Below are 18,819 nucleotides of genomic sequence, written 5' to 3' on the forward strand. Positions count from 1 at the left end.
GATAAATAAGAGATGACTCTGAAATGCAGACAGGGAATTATAAGCCTTACAGACGACAGCACAATGTACCTGTGATGCTATCACCCACCTGCCTCCCTGGCCAAAGGCTTTTGCCTGGCCAGGCTGATCTTCACACACAGGAGAAATTATGTCAAACTGTATTGGGGTGTCTGGGGCAACAAGAGAATCTAAAGAGAGGGCAGCCAAATTTGTAGACTCAGATCCTAAGGATCCTGAACTGCTGGTTCGAGCTGTCGGTGGCCGAGATTGTCTAAGCATAAAACAAGAAGGCATTGCATTTAATTTTCCCTTTTGGATATTAAATATTTAACAAACTATGAAAAAAGAAAACACAGTATTATAAGTCAATGAGAAGTCTTATGTTTCAGTACAAACATAATCCCAGATCACAGATACTTTAAATAGCCCATATCCTTCTTTAAATAACTCAAAGCGTGGTAACTTACCCTGCTGCTGGCCGCAGGCTCTCATGCCTCTGCTGGAAAGATGGGGAAGGAGTGACAGCTTCCAGAGCTGACTGATTTACTCGTGCAGCAGTTTCCTATTTTAATTTTTTTAAAAAAGGACTAATATTAGTAAAGTAAGCAAACCAAAAGTTTGAATGTAACTCTGAATTGTTAGAATGCTTCTGAGTTACACTTAAAATATAAATTAAAGCTACTAAAGTAGTACTATATTCCCTTGTCTTAATATTAGGGTACATAACTGATTTCCTCTTACTTCCTATAATCTAGCAAAAAAAATCTGATTTTCTACTTATACATAATTATTAGATACTGCTTTTTCTTTAATTTTTAAAAATTCCCTGCAAGTGTTGCACACTTTAAATTTTTAAAGAAAATATTGTTTTCTTTACATTTTTAACTACCAGATATTTTTTATTAAAGTTTGTATTGCTAGCACCCAGCCCAGTGCCTGGCACAATAGACAATCGATACATCTGTTGAATAAAGAAATTTAGAAGGAATAGGAAATATTCACAAAATATGAGTATTTTATAACTATGCTGGTAAAGTTTTCACAATTTTCCAGAATATATTTATGCTCAGAAATATCTATGTTTATTAATTTATAAAGCTGTCATATTTTCAGACCAAAAAATTGAAAATAAGAAAGTTTTCCATAAGAAATACTTTAGACTTACTGTTTTATTTAAAATACTGACTAAATAAAAATGGTATTTAAATTAGAGATCTGTTTTAATCATGTACATATAGTTAACATTTCTGTATACTTAAAAATGGTTAACATGATAAATTTGCAGATTTTTTCACAATTTTTTAAATGGTCTTTTTTTGGGAGATACGTTCTCTGTTGCCAGGCTGGCATGCAATGGCATGATTATGGCTCACTGCATCCTTAATCTCCTAGGCTCAAGCAACCCTCCCCCCTCAGCCTCCTGAGTAGCTGGGACTACAGGCACTATTCCATAAAAATGGTCTTTAAATTAGAAAAAATAATCACATAACAATTTTGCATTTCTGTGTCTTATGGTTAGCAAAATCACCAATACAATGCTACAAACTGATCAAAATTCCTATTCTCACTAATACAGATAAAATAATTCTGGATAACCTAGGAAATATTAACTAAAAATTAGAGTTCTGATAATTGGTAGTAAAAGACTGTAAGTATTACAAACTATTCAAATCCAAACACTGTATTCCCTAAATGATAAAATAAATTATTTAATTTGTATTTTAATGGTATTTTTTGTTGCTCCCAAATAACCTTACAAAAAGGAAAAGCTAGATTGGCAGGAGATCAAATTACTAAAAGCAAAAGGCTTCTCTATAGTTAACACTGATTTTCCGTAATTAAACTCCTAATGTATTTTATTAGACATAATTGTAATAAATATGTTACAATGTAAATATAATAACATTAAAAAACGAACAAATTACTAGTATTTTGGAGGTCATGAGATTTTGTTTCTATGGTTCAAAACTTCCTCCCATCTAATCCACCATTACATCAACAGCAGATTACAATTTAGAAGAGTGAGAGCCTCCCAAAGAAATTAGCCCTCCCAGCCTCAGCTGAAATCATCAGCCAGGAGTTGCCTGGACTCTCATAGCACAGACAGGCCCACCAAGAGTGGCAGAGGTCAGACAGCTCCTGTCCTAGAGTCAAGTCCTTTTCCAACTATACTGCAGTACCTACTTGACTCCTTCCAGAATTCTCTGTACCCCTGGGTTCTACCTGTATGTTTGGACTGCACCTGTGGCTGTGTCTACACTTCAGGATTCATCTGGTTTGATATCCTTGCTACACAAAATATAATTTGCAAAACTGAGAATTCACGCTGTATCACCCCAGACGTACTGAATCATACTATGCATTTTAACAAGACCCCTAAGTGACTTGTATGCACATTTCAGTTTGGTATTGCCTATCAAGAATCTTTAACTTGGCTGGGCGCGGTGGCTCACGCCTGTAATCCCAGCACTTTGGGAGGCCGAGGCAGGTGGATCACCTGAAGTTGGAAGTTCAAGACCAGCCTGGCCAACATGGCAAAACCCTGTCTCTATTAAAAATACAAAAATTGGCTGGGCATGGTGGTGCAGGCCTGTAGTCCCAGCTACTCAAAAGGCTGAGGCAGGAGAATCGCCTGAACCCGGGAGGCAGAGGCTGCAGTGGGCTGAGATAGCACCATTGCACTCCAGTCTGGGCAACACTGCAAGACTCTGTCTCAAAAAAAAAAAAAAAGAATCTTTATACTACTGGTTTCATAAATCTGCCATTTCTGCATTTGTACTCTTTTTTTCTCTTATCTGCACTGTGTCTTCTTTTCCTCAAAACACAAACAAATCCTACCCAAGTCAGGTTTCCACCATCTCCACAGAGCTTTCTCTAAAGTCCACACTAATCTTAATATTCTCAAAACCTAAGCCTTTAGTCATCACCATATGCTTTCAATTACATCCTGTTTTATCTGAAATGTTACTTAAAGTTTTAGTTTTGTCTCTCCATACAGATAGGCTCCTAGAGGGCAGAGGCCATGGCTCAATTTTCTTCTGTATTTCCATTCTTCATGGTGCTCAACACAGAGTTAAATAGTCAACACCCAATAAATATTTGTTGGTTGACTTAGTTGAGTATCTTTTGAAATGATTTATTGTTCTAGGAAGACCACTCATTACATTCATGGCACATTAAAGCTACTCATTCAGGCCAGGCACAGTGGCTCACGCCTGTAATCCCAGCACTTTGAGAGGCCGAGACGGCCAGATCACCTGAGGACAGGAGTTCGAGACCAGCCTGGCCAACATGGCCAAGTCGTGTCTCTACTAAAAATACAAAAATTAGCTGGGTGTCGTGGCACACGCCTGTTATCTCAGCTACTGGAGAGGCTGAGGCAAGAGAATCGCTTGAACCTGGCAGGTGGAGGTTGTAGTGAACAAAGATCAGGCCACAGCACTCCGGCCTGGGCAATGGGGCGAGACTCTGTCTCAAAAAAAAAAAAAAAAAGCTACTCATTCAAGTTCAAATTAAAAAATTACAGAACTTGAGAAATTATGAATTAATAAAAACATGTAAGCCACAAAATTACTCAATTTTGCTAGATCTGGGTAACATAAAATAAAAATATTACCTCTGGATTTTCACTTAAGTATATTTGTTTAGATATGTTGTTTATTGTACAGATCCACTGCAAGAGGAAAAAACAGAAAAATATAATTAATAATTTTTTCTACAAAGCTTCTCTTGTAAAGGCAAATGTTCAATACTCAACTGCAACAGATGTTTCATTAGAAGTAATACATTTATCTTCCTTATAAGAAAACATTTCATAAGGAGGGTGCATTTATATAAATATATATAAAAGAACATTCAACATTTTTATTATTTAAATATATGAAAACATTTATTAGATTTATATAAGAATCTCAAGTTTAATTCATATAAGGAAATAAAAAATATACCAATCATGTTAAATTATACTTAATAATCTATATTTATCTTTTTATATCACTTCCCCTCCTAATCTCCACCAAACAAGACAGTGTGAACTCAGGTATCATAATTAACACAAATGCAAAAAAATTTAAAAGATAAATATATTCTTGGTGAATATATTTTACATGCCTCCCTTCTGTCAAGTTTATAAACAATTAGCATAGAAAACAATCTCTGCTCTACATCTTCTGCTTCACTCTCGAGGATTCAAGTGCCCGATGAGCCTCACTAATCTAAACAAATATTTTGTTTGGTAAACTATGCAAAGAACAGAGACATTTGTCTGTGTTCCTCAGAGACTAAAAACAAGTTTTAATATTACTCTTTTCCATAAGAAGTAAATAAAGGTAGATCTCTATAGCATTTCCAACTTTTATCTTTTACCAACACAATTATAATGCCAAATTAAAAGGCTAAAAATCAAGCTAAGATACATTTTCATGAAAGAATGTTTCTCAAGATAAAGGTTTGAAGCATCAATTATTGCTAATACCTTACCTTCCATATCTGATATACTAGGAGTAAAAATGGAGCCAAAAATAAAAGGCTCATGAGGAAGAACAAAGACTCCCAAATTTTTGTTTTTCTATCTTTCATTTCTCCAAGGTTTTCAGCTTTAGTTGCTTCCTGCCATGTCACATCTGCTGCCACTATGTTCTTAGTGCAGCAAATAGTGTCTCAAAGGATTGGTGAGAGAAGGGAATAAATTAAACTGTCACCTCATGATACTAACAGCCTGCCAGACAGCAAGTCACAAGGTCATTTCTCAATCTGAGCCTTTAAAATAGCAGAGATGATCTCTAAGGTCCCTCCCACTATAAAATTCTGTGAGAAACTTAAGAATATTGCTCGAGGACAATAGACTTTTACAAAAACAAAAAAGAAAAAGAAAGATTTTTAATTAACTAGGATTTTCCAAAATTTCTACAATGAACACATTAATATATGTTTCGTCATCAGAAAAATATTTTAAAATGTCAATGGAGAAATGAACTAGGTAAAATCTTACCTCTTCATGATCTTTTTTACTCTCTGCTTGCAAAATTGAAGATCTGGAAGAGATGAGACGTTTGAGCCTCAACTGTTTAAAAAAGTATTTTCAACATAATCTGAGATAACTTTTTAATCTTTAAAGGTAAAGGCATATATAAAAATCGATATTAAAAGAACAAAAACAAAACACAACCAACAGTATCTTAGGAAAAGGAGACCACCAGAGGTATCAGGACACAGACTTTAACAACTCTGACTTTGACTATCTATGCCAAGATGTACCAAAAAGGGAACAGGTGCTGATCCTCAGAAGAAAGACCATGACAAAGTTACATTTCAGTGAAGGCAATGCATTTCAACTTATCATATATATTTCATATATATTATGAACTTACATATATTTCACATATACATCAATAATCCTAATAGAAAAAACTTTACTTCATTATTTCTCCTTTAATATTAAATCAAATATTTCAATGTTAATCACTAACATCATTATTTCGCTTTTCTATAGATATTAGAGTTTGAGAAAATAGTAATTTTTACTAATTTTGCATCACACCAGGAATGTGAAATGGGAACTCATGGTAAGCATTAAGCAAAAAGTAAGTACTTATAGTAAGTAACATGTTAACAAGTTGGTAATTTTGATAAATGAATACAGTGATTCCCAACACCTAGTGTGATAAATCCACACAATACTGGCATTCATTATATGTTTGTAGAAGGAATGTGAAATTAAACAACCATTTTGATAAAGGATAGTGAGCTATCTTTTTTTTTTTTTTTTTTTTTCCTGAGACAAAGTCTCACTCTGTCGCCCAGGCTGGAGTGCAGTGACGCGATCTCGGCTCACTGCAAGCTCCGCCTCCCGGGTTCACGCCATTCTCCTGCCTCAGCCTCTCCACCGAGTAGCTGGGACTACAGGCGCCCGCCACCATGCCCGGCTAATTTCTTGTATTTTTAGTAGAGACGGGGTTTCGCCGTGGTCTCGATCTCCTGACCTCGGGATCCGCCCGCCTCGGCCTCCCAAAGTGCTGGGATTACAGGCGTGAGCCACCGCGCCCGGCCTATAACATGTTTTTAATAGGTGGCTGCAAATCCAAATTATAGTATTTCTTCGACTATTTTAAAAATGTACATAAGTTAAAAATTGGAAGGCAATGGACGAAAAAGTTAATTGTTGCTTTTGATTAATTAAGACAATAGGATTTTTTCATACTCCTTTTTACATTTTCCATGCTTTTTGAAATTTTTTTTTATAATTTTTAAATTTTTTTTATTATTATACTTTAAGTTTTAGGGTACATGTGCACAAGTGCAGGTTTGTTACATATGTATCCATGTGCCATGTCGGTGTGCTGCACCCATTAACTCGTCATTTAGCATTAGGTATATCTCCTAATGCTGTCCCTCCCCCCTCCCCCTAATGCAAAGGTAACAGAAGCCTGGGCGTGCTGGCTCATGCCTATAATCCCAGCACTTGGGGAGGCTAAAGCAGGAAGATCACTTAAGTCCAGGAGTTCGAGACCAGCCTGGGCAACATGATGAGACATCTCTACAAAAAAAAATTTTTTTAATTGCCAGGCACGGTGGCATGCACCTGTGATCCTAGCAACTTGGGATCCTGAGGTGGGAGGCTCCCTTGAGCCCAGGAAATTGAGGCTACAGTGAGCCATGTTTACACCACTGCACTCCAGCCAGGGAGACACACAGTAAGACCCCGCCTCGAAAAAGGTAATAGAAATTTTTTAAATGGTATTATAAACATTAATGGAAAAATAATCTGATCAGAAATATTTGATTAACATTTTAAAATAACACTACTGTTAGCACCTACTATATGTCAGTCACATTATAGATGTTAGAATTTCTGTTCCTCACAACAATTTACGACAGGGATTACAATCCCCCCATTCACATTTTACATGAAGAAAAATGGAGCTGAGAGGGGTTATAGATATTACTGCACTGTCTAAGTCCATACAGTAAGTACTGGATCCAGAATTTGAACTTTCTGACCCCAGGTTTAGGACTCTCTCCATTATCTTGTTCTGTCTTCCCTGATACTATGCAGGATTTTCAGTTTCAGTTCCCTAACATGAAATCACAGGTCTTTACTATATGACATTGCTTTGACAACTTCAAAATATCAAGAAACCATTTAACCAAGTCAGAGACAAAAATTCAATATATTTCTACAAGATTAAAAAGCAATTTATCTTAATACGTAATGAACCTACGATGTCCATAAAATTTCTAAACAAAAAGGAATTATCTCACATTTCAGAAGTTTAAAATATTATAGATTAGTAGTAGTAGAAAAAAATACTAACTTTTTTCCATCGAAAGAGGTGATCTGAAAACAGTATCGTCTGTCTTCACAGTCCACAGCCATCACTGAACAGTTGTCTATGTCCATGGCCAGGCCTCCTGCTACATCCCCACGGGCCTGACTCATTAAATTTCCACCCTGCGTGAAGTAAAACTGTCTGTCCCAGGTAGATGACACCAAGCCTGTTTTACTGAATGAAGAAAGCACATTCACTCTTTAATAACAACATACCTGAAATCTCATCATCAGCTAGACACAAGATAAAGCATGTTACAAAGAACTGGCTTGCAAAGAGGCACCAAGATGCCAAGAAAATAAATATAAATATGCTTTCAGTCTCTAAAATAAATTCATGTATGTTGACTCACTTTTGTGAATGTGTATACAGTTTCCAAAACAAGGCTGGAAATTATCAAACTGTGGCTGTTATAATAATGATCCATAAAATATAGGTTATAGTTCAATTTCCAAGGGAGTAAATTCAAAACAATAGACTTTATTTTATTTCTAGGGTTAACCTGCTTCATCCTATCATCAGGTGAAAACTAACATTTGACTTGGTGCTATAATTACAAATATATTAAAGTAGGATAAATGATATTTCACAGCATTCTCATGATACAATATGTGAATATTTATTTAAACTCAAATTAGTTTCACTTCATTTTTTTTTTTGAGACAGAGTCTCACTCTGTCCCTCAGGCTGGAGTGGTGGTGGGATCTCAGCTCACCACAACCTCTGCCTCCCATGTTCAAGTGATTCTCCTGCCTCAGCCTCCTGAGTAGCTGGGATTACAGGCGTAAGCCACCATGCTCAGCTAATTTCTGTATTTTTAGTAGAGGTGGGGTTTCACCATGTTGGCCAGGCTGGTCTCGAACTCCTGACCTCAGGTGATCCGCCAGCCTCAGACTCCCAAAGTGCTGGGATCACAGGTGTGAGCCACCATGCCCAGCCCTGGTTTCACTTCTTTTATCATTCTACATTATTCAATAAATATCTAGGTAGGATTTTACTTCTGAAAAGTATTCATGTACCTCATCTGTCAAAAAGTTCACATAAATACTAACACCTCTAAAAAGTTTCAACCTTTAATAAAAATCAAAACAATATGACAGACATCAATTATTTACTATATTCATTTGGTATTGTCTTACATGATATACAATATACAAAAATAACAATAGTTTTCTTACTTCCTAGCATTAAGGTATCCAGCCTTTCGGGTTAAATTTCGATTAACAGGAAATTTGGTGGGGTCTGGGTCAGGCACATATAAGGGATCACTGGCTACTTCCAAATCCTCTATTGTCTGTTGCATGGTCTCTATATCACTGTCCATTTCCCTGCGAACACTGACACAGAACAGATTATTTACTACAAATCACAACCAATAAAGAACTCCTTACCAATTATGTTTACCTGCATATTTGTTTTGGGTATGTTTTCTTAAAGACAGGAAGAGTGGCATGAGTGGTTAAAACAACACGAATATATTTTAAAATAGGTTTACAGTTTATTTGAAACTCAGATATTTTGGAAACAATACTAAATTCAAAAAACAAATGAAGCCCCACTGAATGCCTGATTTTGGCATAATTTTCAAACCGTTCTGTCCTGTGCCTTTAAAACAACAATCACTTTCATCTCTCTCCATACCGTGAACTGACCACATACACTGCTCAGCATTTTGAACCTGATGAGAACTGCTTTCTCTCTAAGCTTTCATGGCTTGGAAACAATATTTAGTAATCCCCCATCAAACTCCCACAATTTCAAGTTTAAAGATAATTTCACTTATGGGGAATTACTATTATGTGTCTGTTATATTCAGACATAAAACTGAGTTTAGAATCAATAAAATTATCACCATTATGAAATTCAAAGTTCACAATCTATGGAAAAAAGAGGTTTAAAAAAACCAAGAAGTAACCATGAACCACATAAGAAACTCTCATGGCAGGGAAAATATTCCCTCAGGAAATTAAATGATAAACATCTTTACACTATGTCATTGAGCTGTTAAGCTATCATTCACATCATTTCATTTTCAATTTTAAGAAAAAAAATACTTACTTCTGAACGCTTGTTCCAATATTAGCTAAAAATTCTTCCAGTTGTTCATTAAGATTTTCAGAACCCATCTTAAAGAAACTTATCTGGAGAGTGGGGAGTGGGGGGAATTGAACAATACAAAAATAGATTAAGCAATACTTAAAGTAAATCATATAAACAATCTCTAAGACATATGGTTAAGTAAAAAACAAAGGAATATTCCCATTTGTGTAAAAATACATTGTAGTTTGTGACTTCTACTACACAGGGAGCCACTAAGGAAGTTAGACTTAAATTCCACTGTATATCCTTTTATATTTTTTGAATTGGAACAAGTAATATATATACGGTTAATCTTTTAAAATTGGAAAATAAATTTTAAAGTATTTCCAATAAATTATATAACGTATTTCATGTTTACTACAAAGATAACTTTTCTATCTGAGGAATAATCAGTAAAGTACTCTTTTACCTAAATAGATTCAATTTTTTTTTTTTTTTTTTTTGAGACAGGGTCTCACTCTGTCATCCAGACTGCACAATAACACCTCACTGCAGCCTCAGCCTCCTAGGCTCAAGGGATCCTTCCATCTCAGCCTCCCAAGTTGCTGGGACCGCTGAGGCATGCTACAAAGCCCAGCTAATTTTTTCATTTTTTGTAGAGATGGGGTCTCCCTACATTGCTGAGGCTAGTCTCAAACTCCTGGACTCAAATGATCCTCCTACCTCGACCTACCAAAGTGCTCGATTATAGGCATGAGGTACCGTGCTTGGCCTCAATTTTCTTTAAACTCTTGATTTTTAGGAGACTGACACTTTGTCTTATACTACCCAAAACAAATTTTCTAGCCCCCTTCCTGATGTACTCTTCGGGCATGTTGGAGTTTATCTATTATTTTTAACTCAGGAAGTATGCAAGGAATATGGGATAAACTCAAACTTGTTTATTCTCTTTCAGCTCTATTATGAAGCAAGTGTTTAGTTGAAGCTCTAGCAATAGGTGTAACTCTGAAATTCATTTAGTTTTCTGTTCTCAGTCCCCAGCTATGGTGAACAAGTGGTTTCATTTACCTAAAATATTTGAAATCTTCATTTGCAAGGAAAACCATTCTTCCTAACTTCCTTAAGAGTCTGATGACATTTTTAAAAATTACTTCTTAAAACACAGACATAAACAAGGATGTTGAAAACAGTTTATAATACCCTTATACTTAATGTAAATATCAACCTTAATATAAAGTTTTTAGGACAGTTACAATCCAAATACAGTACAGTATTTACCTGAGCTTGCATGTACCCAAGTAGAGGTTCTAACAATGCTATTTTCTTCTTGTACTGAAGAGTATTTAATGCACAAAAATAATGCATCATGGTCTGGTGTTGTTTCTTTCTGGATGTGTACACATCTTCTGTTACTTCATACTTCACCTTTGAATGAAAAGATTTAAATAATTAAGTAAATAATCTGCTATTATTTACTTAATTTTGTATTATCTTCAGTAGGAGCTGTGGAGAAGAGCCTACCCAAGGAATTGAGTATCACAAGCAATTGAGCATTAATGTTCCTGTTTTCTGATCTTTTAGAAATCCTTCAACATACTGGTTAAGCAAATTTTCCTGTTTTAACTTCCAACCACATAATTTACAAAATGCACATTGAGGCCAGGCGTGGTGGCTCATGCCTGTAATCCCAGCACTTTGGGAGGCCGAGGCGGGAAGATCACTTGCAGTCAGGAGTTTAAGAACAGCCTGGCCAACATAGTGAAACCGTCTCTACTAAAAATGGAAAAAAAATTAGCCAGGTGTGGTGGTACATGCCTATAATTCCAGCTATTGGGGAGGCTGAGGCATGAGAATAGCTTCATCCTGGGAGGTAGAGGTTGCAGTGAGCCAAGATCACACCACTGTACTCCAGCCTGGTGACAGAGAGAGACTGTCTCAAAAAAAAAAGCATATTGAAAACAGAATTCTGTACGTAACTAAGAATGATACAATAATTAAATTAAGCACGGCAGAGAAAGCTTACCACAAGGAGGAAGGGCAAACAATTGTTTGTTATTAGCTTAGTCATTAGTCTTTTACTTTGATCAGTTCACAGCATACCATTCTCCCCTCCTGGTTCTCTCCCTATCAGTCTTCCTCTCTTGCACTTGCTTGTCTTCCTTCATCCATACTTGAAATATGTGTGCTCCCTAAAGTTCTTTGATTCAGACAACAAATATTTATTGAATACCTATTATGTAATAGGCATTAGGTTCTTCTGTCTTCCTGCTTTCCTTAGAATCCTCAAGTAAGAATATTCTAATATTCCAATATACCAATGACTCTATGACTCACAAACTTTATCTCCTCCCTCTCACTCTCCCATGTGACAGAGTAAACACATCTCCAGCTGGGTTCTTTATGTGTGTTTATGTGCTAAAAATGTACAAAACTGAAGATAGTTTTGTACACAAAACCTGTTCTTCTGCTTTGTTTCTTAGCTCTCTTAATTACTACAGGATCCATCCAGACATCCAAGAAATCTAGGACTCATTTTTTATTCCTCCTATTACCACAAGTCTTGTCAATTCTACTTAAAAAATATCTCCCAAAAGTACTCCTTCCTCTCCACTTTCAGTAACAACCTTAGCTGAGGCCTTCATTATATCTTTGCAAACTATTCCGGTTCCTTTCATTGGATACCCTCTAGTCTTGTCCTCTTTCCATTTTCATTAGTATGTTTGTTCTATAACACAATTGCATGATGTTATTCACCTACTTAGAATCCTTTGACAGCTGTCCACTCCCTCTAACACAAATTTCAAGGTCATTCATATAGTAATCTGGTACCAATATACTTCTTACCCTTTCTGCCATATCTCCAAACATTTCCTTTATTGTCACAGAGTACTCTTAACCTTTACACTCTTCCAACTCCACCACGTGCCTCTGAAAAGCTGTTTTTCTTTCAGGAAAGCACTCTCTCCGATTCCAAACTGGTGTTATCCACTTATCTTCAATGTAAATGTCACCTTTTAAAAGTGTAACCTTTGCTGGCCATGTGTGGTGGCTGACGCCTGTAATCCCAGCACTTTGGGAGGCCGAGGCAGGCACATCACCTGAGGTCAGGACTTTGACACCAGCCTGGCCAACATGGTGAAACCCCACCTCTACTAAAAATACAAAAATTAGCTGAGCATAGTGGCTCACACCTGTAATCCCAGTTACTGTGGAGGCTGAAACATGAGAATCACTTGAACCCAGGAGGCGGAGGTTGCAGTGAGCTGAGACGGCGTCACTGCGCTCCTGCCTGGGAGACAGAAAGAAGATCTGTCTCAAAAAAAAAAAAATTAAGTGTAACCTTTCCCAATTCACCAATCAAAGCTAACTGCTGCCCTCTCTGTGCTCTCTCAGCATTTTATTAAAACCCCTATTATTGTATTTAACTAATAACAGAGTTAATTCATGCCTTCTTGTCATCCTTGTACTCTGGTTCCTAGTCCACTCGCATGCCTTCACACAGGTAGCCTTCAATAAATGTGGAGTATCCAGTCTTTGAGGGCAGGAGTGAAGCCTATTCACATTGTTCCCCCAAGGTACCCAACAGACTGCTTGACGTATATTAGGTGCTCAATGAATTTTTAAATAAAATAAGTTGGTGAAAGAGTGTTTTTTAAAATACTTTGAGCAGCCAGAAGTAACATAAAATATATCAAATTTTATACCCAGAGCCTTTAACTACTTCTCTAAGGCTAAGTGACTAATAGAGATCTCAAAATGTATACATTTTATCAATACACCATTAAGTAGTAGTCTGCAGCTAAAATTAGAAATGAAAAGGAAATCAATCTTTGTACTAAACTTTGTGTGAGAAACATTTCCTTTGTCACAGTAGCTGTTGCACAGTAAATCGTACCCAACTGTGGATTCCCACAAGCAGTCACTGTGTTTCCACCAGCAGCTGGCTGCAAACACCAATACCCAGGCACAGAGATCACCTCAGTCACAAGCATCTAGAAAGACCTACACATCAAGCCTTGGACTAGATGCTGGAGAAAGACATGATCTTAAGGCACGCCCAAAAGAACCTGTTAACATTCTGTTCTCTCATCTTTACTTGAATGCATTTCTCCTCAAATATAGTGTAATATTTCTGTATTTCACTCCTTGAACAAATATCAAAAGATATATATTTCTATAAATAAGGAGGGCCTCATAACAGAATTTCATTATGTGTGTGACCACTCTATCTCAGAAGACATTTTTGAACACATCTATATATTCAAACAGAACCAATGCCATGTCATCAAAATACAAAGCAACAAGAGGCAATGTTATATACTGGGCATCAGTTAAATTTCCAAAATAGTTATATTTACTTATGACATCAAATTTTGGCTGAAGAAAATATTTTGTTTAAAGAGGTCAATGATTATCAGAAAGGTTTCCAACAGCTAGAAGGAAAGAATAAGAGTAATATAACAAAACATACAAAGTAACTGCTGGCTCTATTTTGATAAAGGAAAAACTAAACCACCTAATGAATAGTTGTTAATTATGACACTGAAGGAATAAATATGTACCACACCTTGTCATTTTCTCTTTTTTTTGATAATCGGCTATATCTATTAATTGCAGCATCATGATCTGGAAAAAAGAAACAAGTGTTAACAATACAACAGTACTTTTCAAAACTTACAAATGCTTTCAATGGTCTTCACATGTGCACCTTTCCACAAATGTACTAAAGCAAGAATTTCCTACCACATGACCACTGCACTCAAATTTTCCCCACAGCCAAATTTCCCCTAAATTATGTGTCTACTTCTCAAATTGGTTTTTAAAAAATTAATTCCAAGGAAACTAATGCACTAAAGCTTTTTAAAGTATTTTCTAGTACAAAAATAGCAAACACAGCTTAGACACAGTGGCACATGCCAATAGTCCCAGCTACTCAGGAGGATGAGGCAGCAGGATCACTACAGTATGCTATGATTGTGGCTTGAAAAGCCACTGCACTCCAACCTAGGCAACAGAGCAAGACCCCGTATCTTAAAATATATATATCTAACACTCATTAAAGAAAAATTGGGATATATAAAAGAACAAGAAAGATAAAAATTTTTTTTTTTTTTTTTTTTTTAAACAGAGTCTCGCTCTGTTGCCCAGGCTGGAGTGCAGTGGCGCGATCTCGGCTCACTGCAAGCTCCGCCTCCCGGGTTCACGCCATTCTCCTGCCTCAGCCTCCCGAGTAGCTGGGACTACAGGCGCCCGCCAACATGCCCGGCTAATTTTTTGTATTTTTAGTAGAGACATGGTTTCACCGTGTTAGCCAGGATGGTCTCGATCTCCTGACCTTGTGATCCACCCGCCTCGGCCTCCCAAAGTGCTGGGATTACAGGCTTGAGCACCGCGCCCGGCCAAAAGGTAAAATATTACACTACCTCTTTAGGCATTATGAAGATAGTAACCTATAAGACTTAATTTCCTTAAGATTTTTCTGAAATTACACTGTATAAACAGTGTAATTTAAGTAGCAATACTGATTTAAGTAATGTTCACTTATTTTTAATTGGGTTTTTTTTCAATTATTACAAAGAATCTGGCCACAGATATGCACTGATAAACAAATACATCACTGCAAGAAATAAGTGTGCAAATTACAGGGCTTACCATTACTTGCAATCTGAAATACTTCCTTTAACGTTAGTATTTCTGAAAAAGTTCAAGAATAATTTAAGTTTGGCATACTTATGAAATACATTTGTTTGGAAAACAATAACTGCTACTTAAACTATAAAACTCAAAATAATATTTCATACTTCAACATTTAGGGTGAAAAAGCTACTCTGTGTTTCAGCTAGTCTATGAAACATTTACTATCATTAGCAACAGTTACACCACCAGAAAACCTACTTGCTACAAATTAGTGATATGACATAAAAACAAATTTAAAAACCCACTGTAAATTGTAAGATATGCAAATATTCTGATTTAGTGCCAGAATCATGCATTTTTGATATATGAATCTAAATATTCAAATGCTAAATGAGAAACAAAACATCTTATTAATAAGATTATGCCATTCAGTCCCCTTACATTGAAGAAAAGAGATCTTGTTCTAGACCTTAGAAATGACCATTCTTGAGGATCACAACCACAATTAGTAACTCCATCTTTAAAATACATTACAGGTGTATTGGCGACTGAGTAAAGGTGGCACAGGTTGCAGTCCAGAAATGGTGTAGGTGTAGAATAGTATAATACGCATTTGTCTGTATTCCATGTATAATTTAAATACTTTACCATTCACTGATACATTAGTTCAATATTTTTAATCTCTCTACATATTTTGGAAGTAAGTGTGTATGGCTGAGATTACAAGTTATGGGAAAGCAGAACCAATTCTATAAAACTCTCATTGTATCACCTAGTAATCCTAAATGGGTAAAAATATAACCCACAAATGACTAGGTTGCAGATTTTTCGATGTGCCAGTACCCCTACCTCTTGCCACTTCGGCCCATACACACACCTCTATACCCTGTGCCACTATCCTAACTCAGGCCTTGGTCATATCTCACTGGACTCCCACAACTTCCCAGTCTAGTCTCCTACATAACAAGGCTACTGTATTCCATCCTCCAAAGGAATTGTGTCTCTCCTTAAAGACCCCCATTGGCTTCTCCTTTGCTCATAATCTGAAGTCTAGCCTCTTAGCATGACCTACTCCCATCTACTCTATTTCTGGATTCATCTTCTGCCTCACTCTAACACATACAGCATTGCAGCCACACTGAGTTTCTTGCTACTGTCAAATAGGCTGTGTATTTCTAAAAGCCATACCTTGTGCACTCTAGTCCCTCTAACAGAACAATGACTCTGCTCCTGGCAAATTCCTCTTCACTGTTCAATGCTCATGTCACATCCTTGGGTAAAGCCTTGCTGACCCCCTCCTAACAGCCCCGCCAGCACCTTGCTCATTCCCTAATTGTAAGAGACATAAGTGTTGTAATTATGCGTGTGCCCACTTCCTTCTCTAGAATTTCTCAAAAGAGGGATATCTTATCCATATCGGTATTTCTCAGTATCTAGTTTGACATCTAGCAGGAGCTCCTATAAATGTTTGGTAACTGAGCAAAGTAAGAGTGGCACAGGCTGTCGTCCAGAAATGGTGTAGGTATAGAGTAATATGCATTTTACAAGCGTTGATCTCACAGCCAATGAAAGTAAACATAAGCATGACTTCAATACCTTTCAGATCTCTTTCTTTAAACTGGGTAATGGGGAACATCATGGCATCAGCAAGTTGAGTTGAAAGCACTGCATGACAAGAGCTAAGCTAGAAAAAGAAAGACCAAAAAGGCCAAATAACTATACAGACATTTAACCAGTGTTATGTAAATTAAACAGAATCTAGTAAAAAAGGTTCTGATATATTTTATATAGGAAAACACTAAAAATTATGTGATATAGTACAAAATACTATATAGTCAAAAAAATTCCATTTACTAAACTCTTAGAAAACACAGAACGACCTTGGATTTGGTAACAGTTTCTTGCATATGACACTAAAAGCACAAGGAACCAAAGAAAATATATAATAGACATCATCAAAATTTAAAACTTCTATGCATCAAAACACACCATCGGGAAAGTGAAAAAAAAAAAAAAACCAACTCAGAATGGGAGAAAATATATGCCAATTATGTATCTGATAAGTGACTTGTATCTAGAAAGATAACTTTTACAACTTAATAATAAAAAGACAACCAATTTAAAAACGGGCAAAGGATCTCTATGATTTCTTCAAAGATAAACAAATGGCCAATAAGCACATGAAAGGTGCTCAATATCATTAGACATTAAGAAAACGCAAATCAAAACCACAATGAGATACCACTTCACACTCACTCAGATGGCTATAATTTTTTAAAAATTTTTAAATACACACAAACTAAAATAAATGTTGGCGAGGATGTGGAAAAACTGGAACCCTCCTACATTGCTGGTAGAAATGTAAAATGGTGCAGGCACTGTAGAAAACAGTTTGGTGGTTTTCTAAAATTATTTAACTTTTAAATAAACATAAAATTACCATGCAATGATCCAGCAATCCCATTTCTGGGTACCTACTCAAGAGAACTGAAAACTGTTGTTCAAAAAAAAACAAAAACAAACTTGTATATGAATGCTCCTAACAACATTATTTGAACTAGTTAAAAGGTAGAAACAACACAAATGAACAATGATTAGATAAACAGATACACAGATATATAAAGAGATGACTAGATAAACAAAACTTGGTATATCCATAACAATGAAATTTTATTTAGCCAAAAAGGGAATGAAGTACTGAGGCATATTACAACATGAATGAACCTTGAACACATTATGCTAAGTGAAAACAGACATAAAAAAGTCTAAAATTATGAGTCCATTTATATGAAATATCAAAGTAGGCAAATCCATACAGAAAGAAGATTAGTGGTTGACAAGGGCTGAGGGAGCAGGGAGGTGGAAGTGACTGCTTGATATGGTTTGGCTGTGTCCCCACCCAAATCTCACCTTCAATTGTAGCTCCCATAATTCCCACATGTTGTGGGAGGGGCCCCATGGGAGATAAATGAATCATGGGGCAGTTTCCCCCATACTGTTCTCGTAGCAGTGAATAAGTTTCACAAGATCTGATGACTTTCACTTGTCTTTCATTCTCTCTCATCTGCCACCATGTAAGATGTGCCTTTCGCCTTCCGCCATGATTGTGAGGCCTCCCCAGCCACGTGGAACTGTGAGTCCATTAAACCTTTTTTTCTTTATAAATTACCCATCTCAGGTATGTCTTTATTAGCAGTGTGAAAACAGACTAATACACTGCTTAACGGGCACAAGGCTTCCTTTGAGATGATGAAAATGTTCTAAAAACCAGACAGTGGTTATGGTTGCATAGCACTGTGAATGCACTAAATGTCATGAATGACAAATTTTATGCTATGCATACTTTACCACAATTTTTTTAAATGAAAAAAATTAAATTATTTCTTTATCTTGATTTCCTGGTAAAACATTTTGCTATAATGGGTTATTATTTCAAAAAAATTACTTTTCCAGTTAAGATTCTAGAAAACACAGGACTATTGAATGGTCCATGTGAAAAGAAGAGGTTTTACTGCAACAGTAGAGAACAGTTTATGATTCTCCATAATCTCTCACTACCTTTTTTTCCTCTTAGCTTTTAGGTCTTTGTTTTAATGATTTGTTGCGATGACTGATTTGAGGAATTCAGGGTTGATTCTGGCTGTTTAGGAGAGCAGGATTAATAAAGACTAAACAGTAAAATGTTGCTTAATAGCAAAAGAGCAACCACAAAGAACCCAGATGTAGCTCACTACCTAACTCTTCTCTCCCCTGCCTACATCAAATGACACATGTCAAGATTGAACGTTACATGGACTAGGTGTAGAAGCACATC

At 36.3% G+C, this 18,819-nt stretch overlaps 1 protein-coding gene across 2 annotated transcripts in view; it reads right to left on the minus strand.

The window, feature by feature from the left end:
- Positions 1–18,819, minus strand: part of APPL1 (adaptor protein, phosphotyrosine interacting with PH domain and leucine zipper 1) — a 42,376-nt gene that overhangs the window by 12,767 nt on the left and 10,790 nt on the right. For both annotated transcript variants that reach the window (XM_030811565.1, XM_030811566.1), the window contains 11 exons: positions 16,602–16,689; positions 15,021–15,062; positions 13,936–13,994; positions 10,647–10,793; positions 9,387–9,469; positions 8,507–8,665; positions 7,314–7,502; positions 4,991–5,033; positions 3,617–3,673; positions 468–562; positions 89–271 (listed from right to left, as the gene is read on the minus strand). In XM_030811565.1, the coding sequence (XP_030667425.1) occupies positions 89–271; positions 468–562; positions 3,617–3,673; positions 4,991–5,033; positions 7,314–7,502; positions 8,507–8,665; positions 9,387–9,469; positions 10,647–10,793; positions 13,936–13,994; positions 15,021–15,062; positions 16,602–16,689 (1,145 nt within the window). The remainder of the gene's footprint in view (positions 1–88; positions 272–467; positions 563–3,616; positions 3,674–4,990; positions 5,034–7,313; positions 7,503–8,506; positions 8,666–9,386; positions 9,470–10,646; positions 10,794–13,935; positions 13,995–15,020; positions 15,063–16,601; positions 16,690–18,819) is intronic.

Source organism: Nomascus leucogenys, chromosome 4 (assembly GCF_006542625.1).
Source record: "Nomascus leucogenys isolate Asia chromosome 4, Asia_NLE_v1, whole genome shotgun sequence".
Taxonomy (NCBI): domain Eukaryota; kingdom Metazoa; phylum Chordata; class Mammalia; order Primates; family Hylobatidae; genus Nomascus; species Nomascus leucogenys.